At 26.9% G+C, this 26,965-nt stretch overlaps 1 protein-coding gene, 1 long non-coding RNA gene and 1 pseudogene across 2 annotated transcripts; 2 read left to right on the top strand and 1 right to left on the bottom strand.

Moving 5' to 3' along the window:
* Positions 1-506: 506 nt before the first annotated feature.
* LOC145961229 (aminopeptidase N-like) lies at positions 507-25,688 on the bottom strand (annotated as a pseudogene).
* Positions 14,490-15,634, top strand: LOC145961663 (uncharacterized). The gene is made up of 3 exons (XR_014435675.1): positions 14,490-14,875; positions 15,077-15,291; positions 15,391-15,634. It is a non-coding gene; the product is annotated as an uncharacterized LOC145961663 (long non-coding RNA).
* LOC145961700 (uncharacterized) lies at positions 19,353-21,481 on the top strand. Its single transcript, XM_083082142.1, has 9 exons — positions 19,353-19,421; positions 19,511-19,615; positions 19,676-19,708; positions 19,832-19,951; positions 20,077-20,287; positions 20,366-20,463; positions 20,594-20,813; positions 20,898-21,162; positions 21,337-21,481. The coding sequence occupies exons 3-9, from the start codon at positions 19,706-19,708 to the stop codon at positions 21,479-21,481; spliced, it is 1,062 nt and encodes a 353-aa protein (XP_082938268.1). The 5' UTR covers positions 19,353-19,421; positions 19,511-19,615; positions 19,676-19,705.
* Positions 25,689-26,965: the final 1,277 nt, after the last annotated feature.

Below are 26,965 nucleotides of genomic sequence, written 5' to 3' on the forward strand. Positions count from 1 at the left end.
TATAACGTTACAAATATAGAACAAATCAAATACAATTTAAAAAATAAATCAGAATACAATTTAAATTAGATAATACATTTTTAGTACATTAGTAATATAATGTTAAATATATTGCAGATACTTTTTCATTTAATATAATTAAAATTATTCATATAATATAACATAATTTAATTATAATTATTTATATATTATAATTATGAACATAATTTACACTTAATTTAATTATATATTTAATTATAATATAACATACTTTAATTATAATTATTTATATATTATTATTATGAATATAATTTACACTTTGCTTTACTTCATGTTAATAAGGAAATAAAAACATCAGTAAATTGCAGGCTAAAATGAATCCTTGTAAATGCACGTGCATTTAATTATATATTATTAATGCACTTAAGCATAAATAATAAATCGAAAAATATAAACATTATAAAAAGCTATTTGTAACAAAGTTATATAGATGTATTCGCGTCACAATTGTTACTTTTATTAAACGGTTATTGTTGATATTTGACAAAATTTTGAAAGTAATTCTGTTGACTTTTGATTTCGAAAAATCGCATTTGTATCTTGCTTTCAATATTTGAAATATATTGCTGCATACATCTGAAATTTTCTGCTAATTCTGTTAATTTGCTTGTCTAAAACAGATTATAATATATATTATATTTAATATTATAATAAATATTACTAAATATTATATTAAATATTATCTCGTGTATGTGTATATATATATATAATATTAATACATTTAATACATATATATAATACATACAATAATAATAATAATCTTAAATATAATAGGAATAAATAATAATTATGGATTATGAAAATTACAAATTTGCTAAAATGAGAATAAAATCATTCTTCTATTGTACTATGTGTTGTATTATATTATGTGCATTGTGTTGCACTATATTTTACTTAACAACTCTTTTGTTTGCAAGGAATGCTTATAAATAATACTTTGCAAGTAACTTTCAACAAATAAAAATCAAAATTTAGAATTAGAGATTTTTAAAATAAAATTAGAAATTTATATGAGCTGCAGCTGTCACAGAGATAATATCATTATAATATTATAATATTATAACTGTTATATCTAGCAAGTGCATTAATTCTTCTTAACTTATCCATCTTAATTAAATTTTTAGTAAACAAATGGCTCGTGTAATATTAAAGTATGCGAATCACATTACGTAATACTTTCTCAATCATATTGAAAAACATTTAAATTTATTTAACTAAGAGCTGAACATCTAGACTAACTAAGATTTAAATTTGAAGCTTGTAAATTCTCTTTTTAAAATTTATATAAATCGATTTTCACTAAAATTTCCAAGTAAAGAAATTATATTTCTCTTTTGTTTTCGCTTGCTCGCTCACTCTTTCCCATTTTTTATTCATTAAAAATTACATATTTCCAAAATAATGTATTTTCGAAAATTAGAAATAAATATATGTTTATTTTATCAAAAAAATTAAATGACATTAATTTCTGCTTGTTACTTTGGGATACTGTGATATTAATATATTCTGTATGAAAACAAAAAGATCAATGATTAATTAATGAAATATTAGTATAATGATATTCATAAAATTTACCTTTACTTTCGTATTTTTTTCTTTCACAAGAAACCATAACTTCTTACATTCATTTAATTCAACTTGCGTTACTTTAAAAAATTTATCTGTTAGCAAGTCGTTTATCTAAAACAGATCATTTTGATGATATTAAACAGCAATATTTGATGTCGCGTGGTTATTTATTTTACACACACATATATATATATATATATATATATATATATATATATATATATATGTACATAAGCACATGCAATTTTTACCTTTTCGAGTTGATTTGTGGAATACACATGATTAATAATAATAATAAACGTTGCATACTCGCTGACTTGTCTATAACAGTAAAACAATAAATGTATTGATACACAAATAAATTGTTGAATGATAGATATATACGGAGAGAAAACTGTGTTACTTAGGTTTTATATGCTCAAGATTATGTAATATGAAATTGAGTATTACAGGATTCCTTGCATGCTTCGCAATAGTAAAAAGAAAATAATTAATATAATCATTATCGAAAAAATCTTTTAAAAACATAATCGATGTTGTACTATCATTCTTTATTAGATTTAGATAGTTTTTGATAAATTGTGAATTTTCAGGGCAAGAGAGAAATTTTAAAAGTTTAGATTTAAATTTTTCTTTTCCCAGACGATATACTCCCCACCAAGGAGAATCTTCATTGCTAAGAGAATAGTACAATACTTTTAAACCTTGACAGTATGTCCATTCTTTCCACCATGGCAAAAGCCTACGAGATTTAACAAAAAACAAATTCTAATATAAAAGTTTTGCACATATTAATCTTATATTTTGATTAAATATTTAACAAATTATAATTTCATAACATAACATAATAAATTTAAATTTTGATATATAATTTTGATATATAAATAATGAAATAAACATTGCACATGTATCTACAAAACAATTAAATTAAAATAACCGAGAATATATAAGAAAAATTACGTGTTCTTTTCGGGATCTGCGAGATGTCGATTTAAATTATGTCGGGTATTTTCTATGCATATGCGACCATCAAGATTACATGCCCATTTCGCAGCCTCCATTCTTAAACTCTTTGTAAAATCGTGTTCATTAGAAACTTCATCGTATTTAAGTTTATCAAGCAAATCGTTTAGTAAGTTTAGCATTTTCCCCTAAATATATAAATATATATATATATATATATATATATATATATATTTATATGTATTTATATTGTTACTTGATATGAATTTTATATTTTTCGATTCTTGCATTATATTTTTCCATACCGAAAGATATCTTGCGCAAATATATTTTACATAGTTTTATATATTAAGAACGTTTTGTCTTGGTAAACAGCTCTAAATTTCTTTTTATAAAAATATCTATTATATGTATAGCTATACTTATATTGTATACGTATTTACACAAATTTGAATTTTACTTGCGTGCATATTCACACATGCTTAACACATGCACACATATCCATATCAAAATATACATACAAAAATACATATTTTGTAGACATATAGACATACATGTAGACATTATATGTATAATATAATTTAATAACTTTTTAACTGATTGTGTGTGTATTAAACACACAAATAACTGATGCACATATATGTTTCCTACTAATTTTCTATCTAAAAATTAATGATATTTAAATCGTCATTATGAATATCATGCTTTGATTAAAAATGGTAACAATTTTCATATTTTTCTCTATCTTCCTCTCCAACTTTTTATAATTAGTATGTATTCTATTCGAATAGAAATAGATACTTATCATTCATCCAAAATATATTTAAAAATCGTAATCAAACTTTTTTAGCCACATGTATTTTAATGTATGTATTTTTTCTGAAAGCACTTAATAATTATTGTTATAAATGCACACAATATTAATATGTGCAATAAGTAATATGTTTTTAGTATGTTTAAGGCATCATTATTGACATTGTTTATAATATGTGTTATTACCTTGATATTAAAATATATTGGTTCCTGAAATAGAAAGATATTGGACAGATATTCCAAAGCTTTGAACATAGGATAACATGCCACGTAGTCTGTTTCTCATGATAGATATTTCGTAATATTCCAGAATACAGTGGAATTAAGTTGGTTTGTTATCATTAAGTGGAAAGCGTCATCGATAATTTGGGCACGATTCAAAACATGTATTTTCATATAATTTTTAGAATTTAGATAACTTGCAATTCTTCGCCAGTTCTCGATATCGTAATTGACTCGATAATATCCTGCCGAAAATAAATAAATTGTATATATATATATATATATAAGTACAAAAGTACAAACAGACATTTTTACTGATAAACCCTTTGAAAGAATTATATATATATATATATATATATATATATATATATATATATATATATATAATTCTTTCAAAGGGTTTATCAGTAAAAATGTCTGTTTGTACTTTTGTACTTATACTTTTATACATTAACACAGATCAAAAATGTATCATAAAGTGAACATAAATGGAAATGCAAATTGTATATTATATTAGGTATAAAATCATTTTGCATGAAAGTTGAATATTTCTAATAATTGTACGTATGTATGTATGTATATTTAATGTATAATAAATGTAATGTATATAATACATAATATAATAAATAATATTTTTAATAATGTAAATCTTTTTCTCCAATGTGTATGTATGATATACACTATAAAATGTAATAAATTTATTGCAAACTTACCAATTTGTTGTTTATTAAATACTATCCAGTCACCCAACTGCGTAATATGCGACGTAGGTATTTCATTATTCACTATCTTATGTAAATTTCTATGTTGTATCGTTACTTTTATCCGTCCGATAGGCTGATTATAATCTCGTACTATTTTCAACACAGGAAAATATTTTCGTTTTGTTGAAGACTCAATTAGCTGCCTTATAAATAAATTGTCTGTAGACATTTGAGTGGACGAAAGGTTCTTCATAACTTCACCAAAATAGTTAAAAGTTGGCTTGCTAAAGTCATAAAATTTATGCAAAATTTATTGATGTGACAACGAAAGGTATTATAAGCAAATATATATATATATATATATAATATATATATATATATATATATATATATATATATAATTATCACAATTTAAAATTGTTAATTATATTTTATGTTTAATTTAATTAAATATATAATTAATTACAAAATTAATCATATGATTTATAATTTTTATATAAATATTTGATGCTACAGTTTAAATTATAATTTAAAAGAAATGGCCAAACTTGGTTACTTTTAAAGATAAGTGTATATATAAAATGAAAATATATCTTGAATATTTAATGACATTGAAGGTAAAAAGTATTGGAAATGGTAATAATAAAGATAATAAAGTATGAAAGAAACGGTGTGTTTAAATAAAAATAAAATTAATTTAATTTAAATAAAAATAGTAATTATAGCAATATAGTGTATTACTTACTTGTCCTTTACATATATACGGATACTCTGCCAAAATATCTCTTCAGTAATCATGTGTTGTAATATACGCAATACGCTGGATACTATAATTATATAATTTACATCAGAATATGAATAAGATAATAGTTATAGTAAATAATAATTAATAATTATGGTAAAAGTGCATAATATGATATTAAAACCATTATGTATGAGGTTAGTTTACATTGTACTCTAATTTACAATAAGATACTCTTTGTACTATATAATGTAATCGAAACAAAATTTTATATTTAAAGGAATACGTTTGCATTATGTTGTCCGTTCTGGAAGTAGAACTCTCCCGTAAGGAATAAGGGGGAGGGAGACGGAACTCATTGCGTCCACGAAGTGTACTTTGTAAGACAAAGCGAAGTTCATTCTACATCTAATCTTGATCCTCGCAGAGAGTTTCGTCTACGCAGGGTGTCTCTTTTTACAGTGCTATATCTCGTAAACCAATGATTTTAGAGAAAAATGTTTCAGACAAAAGTTGATTGATTCGAAGAAGAACATAAGATGGTGCCATTGATTCGACCTTGGATAATTGTTTGAAGGTCACATGTAGGTCATCTTTAATTTTTTAAACGGAAATGCCAATTTTTTATTGCTCAGTCTTATAGCTTATCTCGAGAGCTTTTCAAAACGCTATAATAAAGTATTTTTGCGTTTAGTGATTTTCAAATTGAGGCTTGAAATAATTTCTTAATTTTATAATCTATAAAATATCTAGTAAAATATTCATTTTTCGATTATCTTACCTTAATACTGTTATGTACTAAATAATGAGACGAATCAATTCGTGTAAAGAAAAAACATAGTTGTTTTTAAGAAAAAATATGTAATTGTTAATTGCAAATTACATATTTTTCTTAGAAACAACTCATGTATACCCCTTCAAGTTATGCAACTTACGTTCGAAAAATTTTTCAATAAAATCATCGGTTCGCGAGATAATCGACTGTATCACTTAAAAGGAAACATCCTGTATACAGGGTGTCCGATTCCTGAGTGACCAAACGAAAAGTAGTGGTAGATTGGATCAAATTGAGAAGAAAAGTTCTCTACTATTTTGCAAAATTCGCAATAATTATTAAGAAATAAGCAAAAATGTTTCGGCGCATGAGAAGCGGTAGATCGCTCGCAGTGTCCGATTAATGAGTGATCAAACGAAAAGTGGTGGTAGATTGGGTCAAACTGGAAAGACAAGTCCTCTACCATTTTGCAAAATTCGCAATAATTATTAAGTTATAGGCAAAAATGTCTCAGCGTATGAGAAGCGATCTGTCTACCGCTTCTTATACTCTGAGACATTTTTGCCTATACTTAATAATTATTGCGAATTTTGCAATATGGTAGAGAACTTTTCTTTTCGGATTGACCCAATCTATCACCACTTTTTGTTTGTTCACTTAATAATCACACACTACAAGCGGTTTACCGCTTCTCATGTACCAAGACATTTTTACTTATTTTTTAATAATTATTGCGAATTTTGCAAAATGAGGACTTTTCTTCTCAGTTTGACCCAATCTACTACTACTTTTCGTTTGGTCACTCAGGAATCGGACACCCTGTATGTAATATATTTTATATATGTATAATTTTATATACTACAGCTCCATTATGTATGTATATATGTGTGCATGTGTATAATGAAAAGATTATATATAAAATTAAAGTTTTTATCAGTTATTCTGTTTGTTTTTTAAGCATTTATATTCAAAAATTTACGCATAATGAATTTCTAATTATATTATCATACTTCTAATGTAACGAAAATTTTCAACAGAACTGTTGATTGTGCTGAATTGTGTGTAAAGTGATGTTTTATATTCAGTATCGAAATGAAGAGATTCGTGTTGAATTTGTACCACAAACAAGTCCATCATCCGAGTACTCGGGAGAGCCTATAGAAAATGGTTTAAATGTATTTATTTAATTAATATTATATTTAACACACACAATAACAATAGCAATATGCATTAGGGCTGCTACTTTCTACGTGTATGTAAAAAAATTTGTTATACTCTTATACTCTTAAAATATAGAATAAATAATTTAAAAATATAATATATTAATAACAAAAACGATTACTCGACATATAACTTTAAAACTAAATATTTCGAGAATTATTAAAATATATTATATAGCAAAATTATCTTATTACACAATTTCTATATGTATACATATATTATGTGGAATCTGAATGATAATATATTTTTCTTTTTTTTTATATAATAATTTAAAGTCAGACAAATGTAACATAGTGAATTTGACACACACACAAAATAAAAGAAACATAAAAATGTAAAAATATTTTAAATTGTATTATTTATGTATGTTGCAGATTTACTTGAAAATTAGCATTTTTTTAAAATTCACTTTTCTTTGTAAATGTAGAATCTTCGCCTAATATTCTGATTTATAAAAAAAATTACACGCTATAATAGTAAATATTTACCTTTACACAGCCAGGGCCAAATGACTTGACCTTGACATATATTGTCAAGGTCACTGCACTGAGTAACATCCAGGAGGTTTTAAGCGTCGCTCGTTGTTTATTAAAAAGTTATAAACAAAAGAAGCTTTATAAGATTCACAGAATTTTTGGACACCATGAACAATAATAGACCTTTCGTATTAAAAGTTATAAAGGAATAAACATATTGAAGAACATCTCAATTTCTTTGACCTTTGCATATATATCGATTATAATTGAGGATGATATTGTAAAAGAAACAATTTAAATTTATATAGAATTTAATACAATTTAATACAATTAAAAAATATTACAAATGTATGTGTACACACACACACACACACACACACGCGGGGGGTGCAAGGGGGGCCTTCGGCCCACCCTCCCGCGGCCACCCCGCCGGTAGGGGACGCATTGCGAAGAGTTCAATCACAATGGATATATGCTGTAAGTTGTAAAGCAAGGTCCACCTTGCCTACCGGCGGGGGCCGAAGGCCCCCCCTTGCACCCCCAGCGTGTGTGTGTGTGTGTGCACATACATTTGTGATATTTTTCAATTGTATTCAATTGTATTAAATTCATACACTTCTCTCTGCATAGAAAATTACAAATCTATGTGAAATTATGTAGCAATTGACTTTTCTTTCGATAAATGTATTAATGAATTTATGAAACTTCTTTTGTTCATAACTTTTTAATAAACAACGAGCGACGCCTAAAATCTTTTGGATGTTACTCAGGACAGTGACCTTGACAATATATGTCAAGTCATTTGGGTGTGGCTGTGTAAAGTTAAATATTTACCATATATATATACATATATAGGGTGTCCTAGACCACCCGTACACCCCTTTTCTTTCAAAAACTAAGCATTTTAAAGGAAAATATTTCAGACAAAAGTTGTTTGGTTTCGAGGGGGCCATAAGATGGTACCATTGGTTTGACCTTGAAGAGTCATTTGAAGATCACGTGAAGGTCACTTAAATTTTTTTAAATAGAATACCCTATATATTTTTGCAAATTCTTGTAGCTTATCTCGAGAGCTTTCCAAAACACTATAATTAAGTTAGTTTTCATTAAGTAATTTCCGAGTTATGAGGCTTGAAATAATTTCTTAATTTTACGTAAATCATAAAATATCTTGTAAAATATTCATTTTTCGATTATCTTACCTTAATACTTTTATGTACAAAATAATAAGAGGAATCAATTGGTGTAAAAGAAACACAGTTATTTTTAAGAAGAAATATGTAATTGTTAATTACAAGTTACATATTTTTTCTTCGAAACAACTATGTGTTTTCTTTACACCAATTGATTCCTCTCATTATTTTGTACATAAAAGTATTAAGGTAAGATAATCGAAAAATGAATATTTTACAAGATATTTTACGGTTTATGTAAAATTAAGAAATTATATCAAGCCTCATAACTCAAAAAGTACTTAACGAAAAGGTACTTAATTATAGTGTTTTGGAAAGCTCTCGAGATAAGCTACAAGAATATGCAAAAATATATAGGATATTCCGTTTAAAAAATTGAAGTGACCTTCACGTGACCTTCAAATGACTCTTCAAGGTCAAACCAATGGTACCATCTTATGGCCCCCTCGAAACCAAACAACTTTTGTCTGAAACATTTTTCTCTCCCGGGCTTGGTTTTCGAGATATTCGACTGGATGTATTAAAATGGGCCACCCTGTATATATCCATCATGTTGTTTGCTAGTGAGTATGTTTTGCGCTAAAAAATGCTTAAAATAACCTGATTGGTGACATATGATCCAAGAAATGCGACAATAGCTTCATTTAACAAAGAGGATAACGGCCAAAGTGGATTTTCATAATAAGAACATTCCTGTATTATTTTATGGGCCATGAAGCGGGCAACTTTGATTTTAGTCGCAACAGAATCTACATTGTCATTGTAGATAATATCTGCTTCTCTGAAAATTATAAATAATGTCTATTTCTGTTGTATAATAACACATAAAAATATTGTATTTCCAAATTTATAATTAAATGATTCTATTAAAAATTAACATATTAATTATATATTATTATTAATGCCTATACTTATACCTTAATATAATTATTTAATTTACAATTTTATATTTTAATTTGTAATTTTCAATTTTATGATTATAAAATATATATATTTTAATATTATTTTTCGTAAAGGTTGATGTACATTGAAGATATAGGTTGTCCAGAAAGTTATTGTGATTTTTAACCTCCAAGTTCTAATACGCATATTTTAAAAGTGAAACTTATTAATATGTCAAGTTAACTTTATTAATTGAAAAGAGAACCATTGAAATTTAAATATTTTTATTCATCAAACGTTACAATTTTTGCCAACGAGAAACAATATTTATTTATTCCTGTAGCATAAAATTGAATTTAGATTTCTAGAAGCGACAAACTCTTCAAAGGTGTTTTTGACAGTAGCTTTATTGTTAAAGGTTTTCCCCTGCAAGAAATTGTCGAAATGTTTAAAGAAGTGATAGCCAGTTGGTGAGAAAACCGGCGAATATAATGGGTGAGACAGAGTTTCATAGAGCTTCATAGCTCAATTGATTAATGCAGCGTCGGTTGTGCGGCGTGTAGTCGAACATTGTCGTGTAGAACAATTGGAACTTTTCTGTTGACCAACCGAACGCAAACGTATCAGTTCCTGATGCATTTTGCCAATTTCTTGACAGTACCTCTCTGCCGCGATAATTTCGCCCGAATTTAAAAAGCTGTAATGGATTATCTCGACTGACGACTACCAAATAGTCACTATAATCTTTTTTAAATTCAAATTTGGTTTTCGAGAGTGTTTTGGCGCTTCATCATGGTCAAACAATTGTGCAAAACGTCGACGATTATCGTACAAGATCCATTTTTCATCAAACGTTACAATGCGATCAAGAAACGGATTATTTTGTTTGCGCAAAATCAATGCAGAACACACCCTGCGGAAAATAAGTAATTAAATACGATTAATTTTGCATTGATTATGGTAACTCTTTTATGGGGTTTCAATACGATTTTAGTGAGGTCAATCCGTTTTGCTTTTCTGACGTATTAAACTGCAATCGGTTTTAATCCGTAACAATTTTTAATGCGGATCATTACGATGATACCGTATTCATTTTAATCCGACCTTACTAACTTTGAATTGAAATTGCAAAAACATATGCAGTCAATTAGATTCAGTGCGGTTATTCCTGATTAACTTCAACTCATGTTAATCGGTATCTATTCGTAATCAAGACAATTACTTATAATCGTATTTTATTTCAATCGGTTTTATTCTGAAACAATTTTTAATATGGATCATTACGATGATACCGTATTCATTTTAATCCGACCTTACTAACTTTGAATTGAAATTGCAAAAACATATGCAGTCAATTAGATTCAGTGCGGTTATTCCTGATTAACTTCAACTCATGTTAATCGGTATCTATTCGTAATCAAGACAATTACTTATAATCGTATTTTATTTCAATCGGTTTTATTCTGAAACAATTTTTAATATGGATCATTACGATGATACCGTATTCATTTTAATCTGACCTTACTAACTTTGAATTGAAATTGCAAAAACATATGTAGTCAATTAGATTCAGTGCGGTTATTCCTGATTAACTTCAACTCATGTTAATCGGTATCTATTCGTAATCAAGACAATTACTTATAATCGTATTTTATTTCAATCGGTTTCATTGTGAAACAGTTTATTAGTACGATAGTACCATATTCGTTTAAATTCACCTTACTAACTTTCATTTCTTAATACATTATTTTAATTTTATTTTACTAGCTATTATTGGTGACTGCAAAACATTTATATTAGATTATTTTATTTATTTAATATTTTTATTTCGAATAGTCACAATATATTTTATCAACCAAAAACATATAATCATTAAAATTAAAACAGTTTTTTGGTAGTTTTTTAAATTAATTTATTTTAAATAATTATTTACATTATTAAAACAAAATATACTTATATTTAATTAACATGTAATCGTATAATTAAATGCATGTAATACATAATGTATCGAATCATGTATTGAAATTTTTATTGAATTTCAAAATCGTTTGGTAATCGTGATAAAAATTTTTCATGATTTATATTTATGAGAATTACTTTGGAATCAAATTCTGAGATAGAAATAATGCATTCTTCAACATCTTCACATTCAATTTGTTTTATATGAGTCAAATTAAATATATCATCTTCGTGTATTCGGTATTTTGAAATTTTTAAGTAACATTTATTCTCATGTTCTAAAATAAGTAAAACTTTGGCATAAGCTCCGGATTTTAATTGGATATTCGTATCGTCTGTACACTGAGCTTTTGTATATTGTTTACTGTGTAGGACTTTTCCATTATATATAATTTTTTTATAAACCTTATAACACTTTTCTTCTATTATTCTGCATCGAAATTTTCCAACGTAAACAACTACACCATCTTCTCCGTAAATAAAATGTGATGATAATCTTTTAGCTTTGAATAAATTTTCACAGAAGTCTTTTACTTCATCCGATAAACAGGTAACATTACCAGTTTTAAAAAGCCATTTTATTAAATGTTTTTTACTAATTTGCTCGTCCATTTTGCTAGGTCCGCCTATTAATTTTTTTAAATAATAAATTTCACTTTCAAATGGAAAAGTAGAATGTGACCAAAGAGGACCACTATATTTCACTGATCTTACTACATGTAATAGACTATGCACATTAAAGGTAACGTTGTTGCCTCCATAATATATTTCAAAATAAGTAACAAATGTAATAGCATCTCTCTCGCATTTATTCAAATCCTCTTCAGTTATATTAGTTTTAAGTAATGTATGTAAAGTTGTTATCAGTAAAGCGTAGTGACGTAAAGCATCAACATGAAGCACACCTTTTAAACAAGGAATAGCGCAATCTAACATCCAAAATTTTATTTGAGACCCTTTCCATTTTAATTTTTTTCGAAACTCGCCTTGATGTCGATGAATGTCCTGAAATCGTCTAATACTTGACAAACGTTCGTCAATAATCTTGATGTCTCTTTTATTTAATTTGAATGGAGACTTTGATTTAGATTGTGTCCATAATTTATACAAATACTGATCAATGCCAAGAAGAATACAATGTAAATAATCTAAAGGAAATGACCATACAATATTTATAAATGGTATTCTTAATAAAGAGCTATATCCTTTTACTCCTCTTACATCTCTTTTATGTGACTCTTCAACTGCAGCTACATCTTGCTTGTGACTTTCATGAGTTCTTATATCAGAATCATTTTCTTCATTTTTATATCTAATACCTAATTTTTTTACGTAATTACCAAAATGGTAACACCAGCTACAACCGTAGTGACCATTAAATTGTAGTCTACTTTGTAAAATAGGTCTGCAAACGGAGTCTACGTCAAACGATACTGGACAAAATTTTATTGTTTCTTCTTCACTGTCTAAATTAGTTATTTTTAGTCCATCTTCATGTAAAATTATTACCTGGTCAATAAATTTATCGAAAAATAAATTGGCCAATAAGTCAGTTTTAGGCTCTTCTGAACATGTAAGCATACCGCAAAGAATATAAAACTTTGATCTTAATTTTGGAGATAAAAAATTTGGCACTGCTCCAAGAGGCCAACCTCCTTGTTTACCACTACTTGACAAAGGTGCACCATCATTTCCGACGTTGTAAGTGAAATAAAAATCTTCAGAACTATTAATTTCTTCTGATAATTCACCATCATGTATATCACAAATATTTTTTGATCTTTCAGGGTTGCAACGTTTTTCTTTTATTTGATTCATGTAAGTTAAAATTTCTTTTTTGATAGATGAATTTTTAAATAACAAAGACAACTGATATTTCAAGTCAAGTATTATAAAATAATTTGTTGATTTTAAAGTTAGTACAAATTGCACACTGCACCGAGAACAAACTACTGTGGTACGTTTAAACTGTTTTTTTAATGTTGAATACAGAATAGATTTATAACATTTATCACAATAATAGTGAAACATTATCTCTTCGTCTGGAGGATCAAACATCTCTCTAAATCTATACTTTGATATATTTAAATGATAAAAATCAGGTCCTGCTAATATTTTTATCATTTCTGTTATACTTAGCTTGCATTCATCTGTTATTGTATGTCGAATATGTATTCCTGTAAGCATTGTCATGACATCTTTAACTGTCTTATTACTTTTTTCAAACATGACAGTATCATAAAATGGATGTTCGCCATCATCTGCATCATCGCCATCATCACTATCGCTAGAATCATTTAGTTCACTGATAATTCTATTATTATTACTTGTACTTCTTGTTGATACTGATGATAATGAGCTAATACTTGTCCTATCATTATTGAATTCCGAATCATTATTTTCATTAATTATAAAATTATCTGCAAAAATATGTGAAACATAGAGAACATTTAAAGAGATTTTATTTATATTAAAATTACATTCAAAACTAATTTAAATGTACAGACGTTACCTGTCATTAAGATGTCATATTGTTGACGTGACTGCTCATCACATTGCATATTAGGTGTATTGTCAATATACCGCTCACTGATATTTTCTTGACATATTGATCTTACGTTGAAATCTATAAATTTTTAAAATTTATAAATGTATGATACATAGATTTAAATAAGTATAAATTATATTCTAAAAAAAATACATCTGATTTCTTTACCAGAGATATGAGACGGTTGCTTTGTAAATAAATCCCATTTAGCCAAAGTTCGAAAATCACGTATACTATTCCTATGAGTATTCTCATAATCTTTATACAAGCCTACTTGTAGCGTAAAAAAAAACGGGTAACATCAAAGAACTGTATTATCGACACTTAAAAAAACTATAATTAAAAAGAAAACACTTTTACTAAATAAGTAATTGTATAAGTAATACACGAATACTTGGATTATACATTTTTTATCATATATTTGTTAAAAACATTTTTAGGCAATTGAAAAAATTATCAATAATAATTAATTATTACACTACAAATAATGAGCAAAAAATTTAAATTTTGTGCTATTTTGCTACTACTGCCGTGCAGCGAAAACATACGTGCTATTGCGCAGTCGCAACTGGAGCTGATATAATTTTGTTTTGAAATCTTGGAAATAACAATATAACAAAGGAAATCACACTACACATACCGATGATTGTTCGGCAGATTGTAGTTCGTTAAAATTTTCTAAAAGTGTGCATGTGCAAAAGTGTTAATTGTGTAGTTAAAACGTGTCTTTTATTTTTACTTATATAAGAAATAAGAATATAACGTATTAGTGAGTATAATATGACATTTTTACCGAGCATATTACATAGTCTATATCAGTGCTCGGAGTTAGTTGCCCTTTTCGGGCCGAAATCGGAGGCGACGCCTACGATTTCGGCCCGAAAAGGGCAACTAACTCCGAGCACTGGTCTATATAAATGATATAAATAATGCAGTGATTAATACACGTGTTTTTGTTTCAACTATATAGGTTATCTTGCATCGTCGTTATGGAAAAAGATCCGTATAATTTTGCTTATGTAAAAGTAATCAGTGGAGATGGACTCGGTAAAAAGCGTATTATTAAAACAAGTTTATTTTCGCCGGTGTTGAATCCATCTACGCACAAAAGTACTAAAAAATACAATGTATTATGTGAAAAAATAGGACAAAAACCATACAAAATACAAGTTTTATTTTTTGGTGGTATATATTTATAATATATTTTTTGTCATTCAATGCTGGTATTTTATGAAGTGTGATAAGTTATATATATAGTGTGTTAAATTTTATATTTATTTTTAGGTTCTAGAGAAGAAATTGAAAAAAAAATTAATTCTCCAAAAAGTACAGCAAAAGATGATGATACTAGCATTACTCGTAGTAGTAGTAAAAGAATTTGCAATGTTCCTTCGAAATTTTTAACATCTGCTTCAGATTCAGAAAAAAAAGAAGAACGTATCTCAAAAGAGCCTGCCATTCTGAATTAAATTTGGATGAATTAGAAGTGAGTCAAAATTAGTGAAATCGGACACTAAAAATGGACCTATTGAATCCCAATCAGTTTAGTGCACACTTACGTTGCTATATGTGTAGAGAATACTCAGAAAAATTTTTGTCAAAAAATTCGCATTTTTGGCGATGTTATAAACAAATTAATTTATAAACGACTTTTTTTTCAAATTGATATGTCTCCGGAAGTACTCGATGAAATTTGATGAAATTTTGAGGGTAGATTCGTGAAAAATAATTTAAAAGAAATAAAAAATAAAATTTATGAAAATTTAAAATTTGTTTATAAATAATTAATTTTTAAATAAACAATTAAAAAATTAATCTACTTCTCGTAGGTTTAGAAAAAAAAGCTTTGAAGCATAATATTCCTTATGCTTTAAGCTATATTTACGCGAAAGAAAATTACTGTATTTCCAAATAGAATAAGAGTTATGAATATTTTAATGTGAAATGTACGAACGAGATATCTGTCACAGAAGACTCGCATCGGGTTATCTTCCTTATAGACTCGCTTTCTATCATTGCAACTTTTGAAATTATTAATCTTATTTAACTGTGACTTGAAAAATGTTTATTATTTAACATTAGTATTCAAATAAATAACAAATACGTTCGTTGGTATATTACTATTAAAAAAAAAAACAGATCGCAATCTACTGTATCGATATTATTGGTTGAAAAACAAGCAACAATCGACACGGCGTGTTGTGTTTTGTTTTGTTTTTTTTTTCTTCGAGCAGACGCATTGTCGTTCAGTAAGTCTATTGTCTAAGTTGTAATGACACCTCCGCCAAAATGCTGCAATCCTTTCCAAAAGAAAGGTCACAAGTGCTACCGGATAAATTTAGTGTTTTTGACAAGTGCATGTGACGAAAAATTTCGCAATTGGCAAGGTCAGTACATTTGCCAATCATGTAGAACGCAGCTATATAAGAAAAAAGATTATTTAATAACAGTAAGTAATGTCGCGGAAAAACGAATGGATAAGACTACAGAAGAAGTAGATACGCAAGAGAAAGAAGAAGATATGGATATTGATGTATCGTCCAAGGATCCAGATTATAAGTGTCAAAAAATAGATAAAGAAATAAAACGAATAAAATTAGTTTCCGTTTTAGAAAAAGCTGTCATGGAATCACCTGACGGCAAATTAGATTTTAATTTGTTAGAAAATAATGAAGAGTTTATTCGTAAATCAATTATCAGTCCGAATTCAAGTTTAAATAATGAAGAAAATCATGATAACTGGATCGCGGATTTAAAATCAGCATTATTACAAGCAGCTAATCGAAAAGAGAAAATTTTTTTACTTACAACCATGCCGGTCGAATGGTCTATTCGGAGAATCGCGAAAGAATTTTCAGTGAGCAAACACGTGGTGATAATGGCTCGAAAATTGAAGAAAGAAAATGGTTACGGTACTTATCCCGATAAAAAGAAAGGCAACTCTATGAATATAGACATAATAAATAAAGTGCGAGATTTTTTTCTTTCCGATAATGTGAGTCGAGTTATGCCAGGGATGAAAGATTATAAATCTGTTATTGTTAACGGGAAACGTCGTCATGAAACGGTAATTTAAAATAGAAAATATTATCAACAAATTTATCAATTATTCAATATTATTATAAAAACATTAATTTTGATTTTGATTGTAAATTTACGTTTTTAAATTAAATTTTAAAATTGTTTTCAGAAACGTTTGTTGTTGGGAAATCTATCAGAGTTGCATGCTGATTTTTTAAACAATTGTCCCGATTTAAAAATTTCTTTGTCAGTATTCAGAACATTGAGGCCACCTCAATGTATACTAGCTGGTCCCAAAAGTACGCACAACGTCTGCGTCTGCAAAACACACGGAAATATTAGACTAAAATTAAGAGGTCTTCAACACGAATTCGATAGGAAAAAAATCACTTTTGGGACAGACTATAAGCAGTACCTTAACGATATTATTTGTTCAGTCTCAAATGCAAATTGTTTCTTGGGAAATTGTAAAAACTGCCCTGGTTTTGATAGAATTATGAAAGAACTACAGTCGATTTTTAAAAAATATGCTATTTCAGAAATAACGTATAATCAGTGGCTCACGACTGACAGGTAATCGTATTCATTTCGTTTTTTCAGTATATCGAAATTTTTATGTTTTGTTTACAATCAAAATTTTGTTTCTAGATGTCAGCTTCTTAGTCAAACAGAAAATCAAAATATTTTTTTGAAAAATCTCAGTACAGATTTATCGATTCTTTTAAAACATGATTTTATTGCGAAATCTCAAGGAAAATATTTAGAAGAATTGAAAGACTCGATAGGTGACGGTGAATTCATAGTTACTTTAGATTTTTCAGAAAATTATTCTTTCCATGTCCAAGATGCGATACAATCGCAGCACTGGTCAAAAGACCAAGCCACATTACATGTATATGTAATATATTACAAAAAAAATGGTGTAAAACAACATGTTAACTTCGTAGTCTTCTCTGAATATATAAATCACGATGCTGCTGGTGTACATTTGTACAATTCTAGAATAATAAGTTTTTTAAAAAAAAAATTTGGCGCGAAGAACATCAAGAAAATTATTTATTTCTCCGATGGAGCAGGCTCTCAATATAAAAACAAATATAATTTTATAAATTTATTGAATCACGAGAAGGATTTTAAAATTGAAGCCGAATGGCACTTTTTTGCGACCGCGCACGGTAAAGGGGCTTGTGACGGCATTGGTGGGTGCATTAAAAGAAATGCATATCGTGCAAGCTTACAAAATAAAAACGACAAGCAAATAACAACGACAAAAAAATTGTGCAAATGGGCAAAAAACTTTTTTAAAAAAATATTTTTTGATTTTACTTCTTTGATAGAATACGAGAAACATAAGAAAAAATTGGAAGCGCGTTTCTCCATAGCAAAAAGTATCCCAGGAACGCGACAATTTCACTGTTATAAAATAGTTAATTCAACTACTATGGAATGTAAAATTTTTTCAAAACATACCGAAAGCGTAAAAGTGAATATATAAATATAAACATGTACTTATGTATATATATGATGTATAAAACGCACACGTATTTGTTATTTATTTGAATACTAATGTTAAATAATAAACATTTTTCAAGTCACAGTTAAATAAGATTAATAATTTCAAAAGTTGCAATGATAGAAAGCGAGTCTGTAAGGTAGATAACCCGATGCGAGTCTTCTGTGACAGATATCTCGTTCGTACATTTCACATTAAAATATTCATAACTCTTATTCTATTTGGAAATACAGTAATTTTCTTTCGCGTAAATATAGCTTAAAGCATAAGGAATATTATGAATCAAAGCTTTTTTTTTTAAACCTACGAGAAGTAGATTAATTTTTTAATTGTTTATTTAAAAATTAATTATTTATAAACAAATTTTTAATTTTCATAAATTTTATTTTTTATTTCTTTTAAATTATTTTTCACGAATCTACCCTCAAAATTTCATCAAATTTCATCGAGTACTTCCGGAGATATATCAATTTGAAAAAAAAGTCGTTTATAAATTAATTTGTTTATAACATCGCCAAAAATGCAAATTTTTTGACAAAAATTTTTCTGAGTATTCTCTACACATATAGCAACGTAAGTGTGCACTAAACTGATTGGGATTCAATAGGTCCATTTTTAGTGTCCGATTTCACTAATTTTGACTCAGTATGATATAATATACATTACAAATCTTTCATTTGACAAACAAATCTAACATAAATAAATTGTTTTTTTTTTAATTAAGGCAAAGAGATTAAAGGGTCTAGCAGAAAGGAAAATCTCACTACTTGAAAATAATAAGGTATATATACACAATATATTTTTGAAATTTATTTGAAATTTTATTTTTTTAAAAGTTCAATCGATTTGAAAATATTTTCATTCATGTAGCAAACTTCAAGTACTATTGACAAATCTATTGATTCATCAACAGTCAACGACAGTTCCTCTAAATACATTGGAAGGATAGACAACGAAAACCGATGCAGGCCTACGGTAACAATTATATTCTCTTTTACATTTTGCGATCATTATAAATAATATTTCATTTTTCAGGAGCCTGTTTCAAAAGATATTACTCGACATATGGTAATATTTATTTTATATTCATAGAATATTAAAAGTATATTATATTAATCTTTTCATGTTTCTTGAAAATTTTGAAAAGTATTGACCTTTTTTAATTTAAAATATTTACTTGCATATTTATAGCAAACGCCAAGTCGTGCAACTGAAATACGTACTGTTCCTAATGATAATATGGATAATGCCTCTGAATCGACCTCTAAATGCCTTGAAAACAAAGAAAATAATAGTTATTGCGAATCAAAGGTAAACATATTCTATATATAGATATATAGATATAATAATTAAATAATTAAATAATAATTAAATCATGTAATATAGTGTACATCGTTTTTTCAAAAGTAAATAAATTAAATTTTTTGCAAGGGCAGTACAGTACTGCAAAAGTTGCAGTGATGCAAAAAGAAATAAAGAGTCTAAAGAAAAAGGTTGCAGAATTAGAAGAAGAAAACAACGAGTTAAGTTCAAATTTGAAACATTATCGTCTTAAGCTTCATAAAAAAGATAAATATATTAAAACTTTAAGTGACCTCAATATGGATTTACAACAAACTGTCATAGAAAAAAGCAAGGAGTATAATAGTAATAAAAACTTAATTAATTTAATTTAAATACTTAACATAAAAAAAATTGTATATACTTATTTATTTAAATTTTTAGATAGAGTTGAAGAGTTTCTAAATGCAAAGAATTCTATTTCAACAGGAGATAATTATCCGAAAATAGGAATACTAAGAACAACCGATGGCATCAACAGAGTTAGTATTATCTATATATATGTATATATATATATATATATATATATATATATTTATTTATTTATTTATTTATTTTCGTTATTCATTGTTATCGTTTTAATACCTAATATTGATTTTACTTTTTTTATAGATACATCTCGGTAAAAATATTTTCGTACCTGAAAAAAGTTATTCAGCTTTTCTAACTAATTCCAAAACGCCTAGTCAATGCGCAGGTAATCTTTTAATATTAGTATTTGATATAGAAGAGCTAATGACAGGTACCAGGACAGGCTTCACAAGTAATGCGTCAGCTGTAGGCAAAAAAACGTGCTCAAAACTAGACGAAATTAAGTACAGTGTTTGTGCAGGTAAATTTAATATTATCTCTTAGCGAAACACTTTTGAAATAATATGTTTACATTTAATAAAATATTTTATAAATAATTTTATAGATTTTTATTGCTACTGGATGGAAACAATATATAAACCAGATAAAAAACAGGTCGAACAATTTGACATAGATTTATTAAAATTTAATACGTATGCTGCTAAAAAAATTGCTGACCTAAAAAGAGATCCTGAAAAGAAAAAAAAGAAAATATCATCTAAACGTTCTGCTGGTTCTGTCAGTGAAACTGATAGTGTTCAAGGCAGTTCTTTAGATAACATTACAAATAAAAACAATGGTGATAATGATAAAGGCCCTTCTAGTGATGTGTTGTCAAAAGACAAGGATCGAAATATTGAAAATCAAAATATTTCAGAAGAGATAGCGAACCAAAAATATACAGTTGTAAGGGCTGATATACATAATTCTGACAACAGACATCTTTCTGATGAAACTACTACAAACGAGACTACAGGGTTATTTATAAATATTGATAATTTCAGTCAAGATATAGATAATAATACTGACAAAACTAATGATCCTCTCGAAGATGATTCATCAGACAATGATGATAACTATTATGACTACTCTCCTACTAGATCCGATAAAATCGATGAGGATACAACTGAAGAAGACTGTGATGACTAAATATTTAAAAAAACGTACTTATTTTATAATTTATTTTAGCATAAAGTATTGTTTAACATTTGATTTAAAATTTTAAAATCTTTTTTTAAACTTTAAAGTATGTTCATTTAAAGAAATGATATATATAATTATTCAGTTACAAAACTTTTTTGTAAATCTAATTAATGTTGTTTTAAAAAAAGTTGATTGTTACACAAATATATTAGAAAGTGCATTATATTAGAAAGTGTAACAATCAATTGATCAATATATTGATATCGTAGTTTTCGCTTTCCTAATTCAGCTATAATATTTTAAAAAATCAATCCAAGGCACATTCGAAAATGTTTTCTGCATGTGCGCTGTTTCGACTTTTATTAAGAGGATTAGAATCCTCCTAAGATCGACATAATGTTATTTTTTAATTTAATATTATTAAAACCAAAGTGTAATTAAAAAAAATTAAAAGATTATCTCTCATGTGCAATTTGTACGAAGATTTCATATGTGAATATTGTAAAATCATACTTAAAAGAAATACATGTTTAATTTGTACGTCATTCATTTATTAAGAGGATTCGAATCCTCTTAAGATCAACATAATGTTATTTTTTAGTTTAATATTATCAAGACCAAAGTGTAATTAAAAAAAATTAAGATTATCTCTCATGTACGAAAATGTTATATATGTGAGTATTGTAAAATCACACTTAAAAGAAATACATTTGTACGTCATTCAAACCATTTTACATTTATAATTTTTTTATATTTAAATCTTTTTTCAATCAGATTGAATACGGAATTTCGACGGCGAAAATCAAAATTAAAAACAATTAAAAACAATTAAAATCGAGTGCTTTCAAGACGAATTCAAACCATTTCATCAATACGATTAAAAGCGGAATTTTGTCTCGAAAAATCCGTATTCAAAACAATTGATACACTTAAAAAGAATTGAAATCGATTACTTTAATAGTGTCGGAAACATCTGTTCGAATTAATCGTATTTAATTGTATAATCGTGTTTAATGCGTATATTCCAGAACAAGATTCCTCATTAAAACCAATTGATATTTTCGCTATCATATTTAATTACTCGTTTTCCGCAGGGCACTTCAAAGTGACGATTCTTTTGATTTTCGCTCAATTGATGCGGCATCCATTTGTCGAGCTTTTTTGTTTTTCCAATTCGTTCCAGGTAATCAGAAACAGCTGACTTGCTTACGCCAAGTTTTTCCGCTAGTTCTCGAATCAATGTGCGTGACTTTGTTTCAACTAACACCTTCAAGTGGTCGTCGTCAATAATCGCAATCGTCCAGAACTTTTCAACTTCAAGGCTCTCATCTGCACTGAAATTTACGGAAACCACCATTGCATTGTACGTTCATTAGCGGTTCCTGGACCAAGTGCATCGTTAATATTGCAAGTGCATCGTTAATATTGCCTTCAGCTGCTTTACGACTCATTTTGAATTCATATAAAAAAATCGCTGGAATTTGCTATTTTTCCATTCTTAATTTCATAGTTTAAATAAATCGCAAACCAATATCAAAACACAGTTATTTTTATTAAAATGTAGAGCGAAGTTTGCGCTTTTAAATTGATATAACATAGATACAAAAGAAAGACAACGTAAAAAAAGCGCCAAATTTTAAACAACAAAAATCGCAATAACTTTCTGGACAAATAATAAACTGGACTAATAATAAACGATTAGATATGTTTCTCCTCTCATTGCTTCATACAATTTTACTTATTTTTTAAAATATATTCAAATAATATTTTAAAAATAGAGAAAAGATATGTAAATAATTTTAGTTACCATGAATTGTTATCCTTTTTTTCATCTTCGAAATGTATTAATTTTTTCTAATTATATAGTTACCTGTAAAGAATAAGGCCCAGATTTATGATGCTTTCGTTTTGAAAATCCGGAAGTGCAACATGATTTATTTGCCAAGATTTATTCAAACGTTTCCATTTATCGAACAAGTACGAGGTTATATTTTCAGCAAATTTGTGTGCAAATTCGCAGTGCATTCTACACCACATATTAACTATGATACTTTCATTTGTACCAGGCATAAGAGATAAATTAATTCGGTTAGTCAGAAATAAAAGATAAATAAGCTTTACAAACGTATTAAAATGTGTCTTCGTCATGTTTTTATCATTCGTTTCTATTTTTTGTATCGGTACATTTGATAAAACTGTATAGTTTTGATAATGTTCTACAATTATATTATAGGGCCTATAGAGCATAATGGTTCTTAAAGATTCAAATCCGGGCAAAGACGGAATCAAGTGTTGCATCCCAATATCAACATACGTTGCCAACCTATCACATTTAGAAATATGAATTAACAATAATAAAAAACACCGCAAAAACCTTATGCAAAAGTGGTTTCAATGAAATTGTATAAAAGTTGCATATATTTTAGTTGTGCGGGATTCATAAAATGTTTATTTTAGAATATACAGGTACAAAATAAATATTTAATAATTAATATTTAGTATGAAAATTTAATAAAATTAAAATAAATTTTAATATAAAACAGTATTAGAATAATAACTTTTTTAAATTGATTTTAATTGATATATTATCAACGATTCCTTACATAATTTTATATAAGTTCAAGAAACTGTCTATTTTAGTGATAGTTTATTAAATAAAACACATATGTATATATGTCTTAGTTATTAGCGAAATTAGTATTGTTTCTAAATAGTATGGGTGTGTGTAGATGCACGTTTAAATACATGAAACAGCATAAGTATAGCTTGTATATTTAATTTTATATATTATATGCAGAGTGTTTTTATGAAAGTTGTGAGTGTTCATGATCTAATTAAATTTTGATAATGACTTTTATGGATTATAAGGATAAAAAGAATTCATATAAACATATATCTGGAAACGTTTTCCTTCTGAATTATAAGTTTTTCTTATATTAGAAACGAATTTCTCCTAATGTTTGGTATTGTCAAAGTAAAGTGTAAAGCTTAAATGTTTGTTCAAATTTCAAATTTCAAATAAGCAAGTTCTATAAAAATATAAATCCTTCAAATCCATACTTATATTTTGAAAACAATTCGAAACTCTACCGGAATATTTGATTTCGTTCGAGTGTTGACAATAAAATGCTGTATAAGACGTGTATTATTGCTGACTACTTTAATTGAGTTAATTTTTATTTGCAGCTTACATTCATTTTAATAATAATGATAATATTAAATTGCAAAATTTTTTACTAAAAGATGTTAAGAAACATATAATTAAGAATGGAAACATTTCAGATACGTACATGTCTATGTCCAAGTGTGTTTTTCTTAGAAAATACTTTTTAAATAGAAATAAAATGCTGTTGTAAAACCAGGGTTTGTTCATAAACATCGTGAAATTACTATATATTTAACATTTTAACAGTTACTTACCACTGTCGCTCATCTCTTTTATAAAAGTTTTTTAGGCCTGTATCTTCAGTTACATTATAAACTAATTTTATGATGTAATACCCCGGCAATAGATCATTAGCGAATATACATATATTTGACAATGTTTTTCTCAATATCATACATAGATTTTACCGATGGATAAATGATCGTTTTTTCATTATCATTTATAGAATAATAATATGGATAATAAAACGCAGTTATACCAATCTCTTTTACGTGGAAATACAATAATATGCTTGATGTTGGATGTATAATCTCTATACGTATACTGCAGTTGCTGACAAGAATATTTTTTTTGATATGTGTAACGATGATATCATATTATTGCGGTAATATATTATTCGAGTGCCTGTTTAACTCTTCTTGAGATATTTTAATTATCTGATCGTCGGTTAAAAAAGCCGCCGCGACGATGATTGTTAAACTGCTACTTAACAATAGTTTTAGAAACATGATACTACTTTTATCTTAGATATCTGTAAAAATATATTTTTGTTAGAAAGTACAAACGGACAAATTAAACACAGCACTGTCTCTATCATGATTTAGTGGAAAAGAAGGAATTAAGACAAACATATAAAAATAAACTTAATTTTGAATGACTTACTCTGTATAATGAGATATACTACAAATTCTATGCAAGTGTATGTTTCGTTACAATAATTAGCTGCAATAAATTAATGTTTTATCCACTATCATTGTAACATGAAAAATATATATGCGCACTTATGATTTCTTATTATTTCGAGAAACTTTCAAAGACTAATAACACTTGGCGATATTACAATAAATGTATATATCATATGTAAACACACAACTTCTGAGGTCGTTAACAGACGTTTCGATCGAGAAATGGTATGTAATAGCAAAGCACGGTGCCGTTTTTCCCACTCCAAATTCGTGCTAGCGATCGAGCGCCGTAAGATGGCAATCGTGTTTTTCTCATAACAAAGCAGATTTTTAAATTAAAATTAGCAAAGGTTTTTTTATAATGTGGAATAAAAATATTATAGAGATAGCGTGCTCCAAGAATTATGTCATATCATTTATTATTAAATTAAAAAATATTAATAGTACATTAATAAAACACATTCGTTAAGAATACTTTTTATAGGATTTAAAATATTAATAACATATGTTAATATAACGCACTAATTTGTTAATATTTATATACAAATATATTTAAATATTAATTATATGTACAGTATTTTATAATATTAAATGCACATATAATATTTTATTGTATACAACATTCGTAATTATTTTACATTATATTAAAATTATAATCTATACTGTAATAAAATATTAATAACATATGTTAATATAACGCACTAATTTGTTAATATTTATATACAAATATATTTAAATATTAATTATATGTACAGTATTTTATAATATTAAATGCACATATAATATTTTATTGTATACAACATTCGTAATTATTTTACATTATATTAAAATTATAATCTATACTGTAATATTATCCACTATTAAATCACATTTATATGTTACACATTAATATACATATATTAATTTATGTGTATTAGCAAGTAATAATTAATGCAATACTAATATACATATATTGATATACATTATTTATATAATAAAAAACTTAAGAGATTAAAATAAGTTAGAGTTAAAATAAATAAATAAATATTAAAGGTAATTATGCATAAAAAGGGCCCATCTTCGCACAAATGTGTCATTGACATATGTTGTCAGGTCATATCTCTAATTAATATTCTGAAGGTTTTAGCCGGGGGTCGTTGTTTATTAAAAAGTTATTAAGAAAAGAATTTCACAATTTTAATGGTTTTATCTCCGAAAATATTATTTTGAGAAAAATAATTTTAAGCAAAAAATAAAGCCGCTGAGAAATTCTACAAAAAAGGTTATACGCATTTTTTTCATAAACCTACTATTTTAGCTGTTATATGAAAAAATAATAATTTTAAATACATTTAATACAATTTAAATTTATATGTATAGAATTTAATACAATTTAATACAATTAAAAAGTATCACAAATGTATGTGTACACACACACAC

Source organism: Camponotus vicinus, unplaced genomic scaffold (assembly GCF_025532165.1).
Source record: "Camponotus vicinus isolate PSW18456_S1 unplaced genomic scaffold, iyCamVici1.0 SCAF_11, whole genome shotgun sequence".
NCBI classification, from domain to species: Eukaryota; Metazoa; Arthropoda; class Insecta; order Hymenoptera; family Formicidae; genus Camponotus; species Camponotus vicinus.

What these genes read in the sequence shown, in the direction of transcription:
- LOC145961700 (XM_083082142.1), top strand. An exon ending in AAAAAGCAAGGAGTATAATA is followed by an intron (nt 20,288 to 20,365) that starts GTAATAAAAACT and finishes TTAAATTTTTAG; the next exon opens with ATAGAGTTGAAGAGTTTCTA. An exon ending in CAACCGATGGCATCAACAGA is followed by an intron (nt 20,464 to 20,593) that starts GTTAGTATTATC and finishes CTTTTTTTATAG; the next exon opens with ATACATCTCGGTAAAAATAT.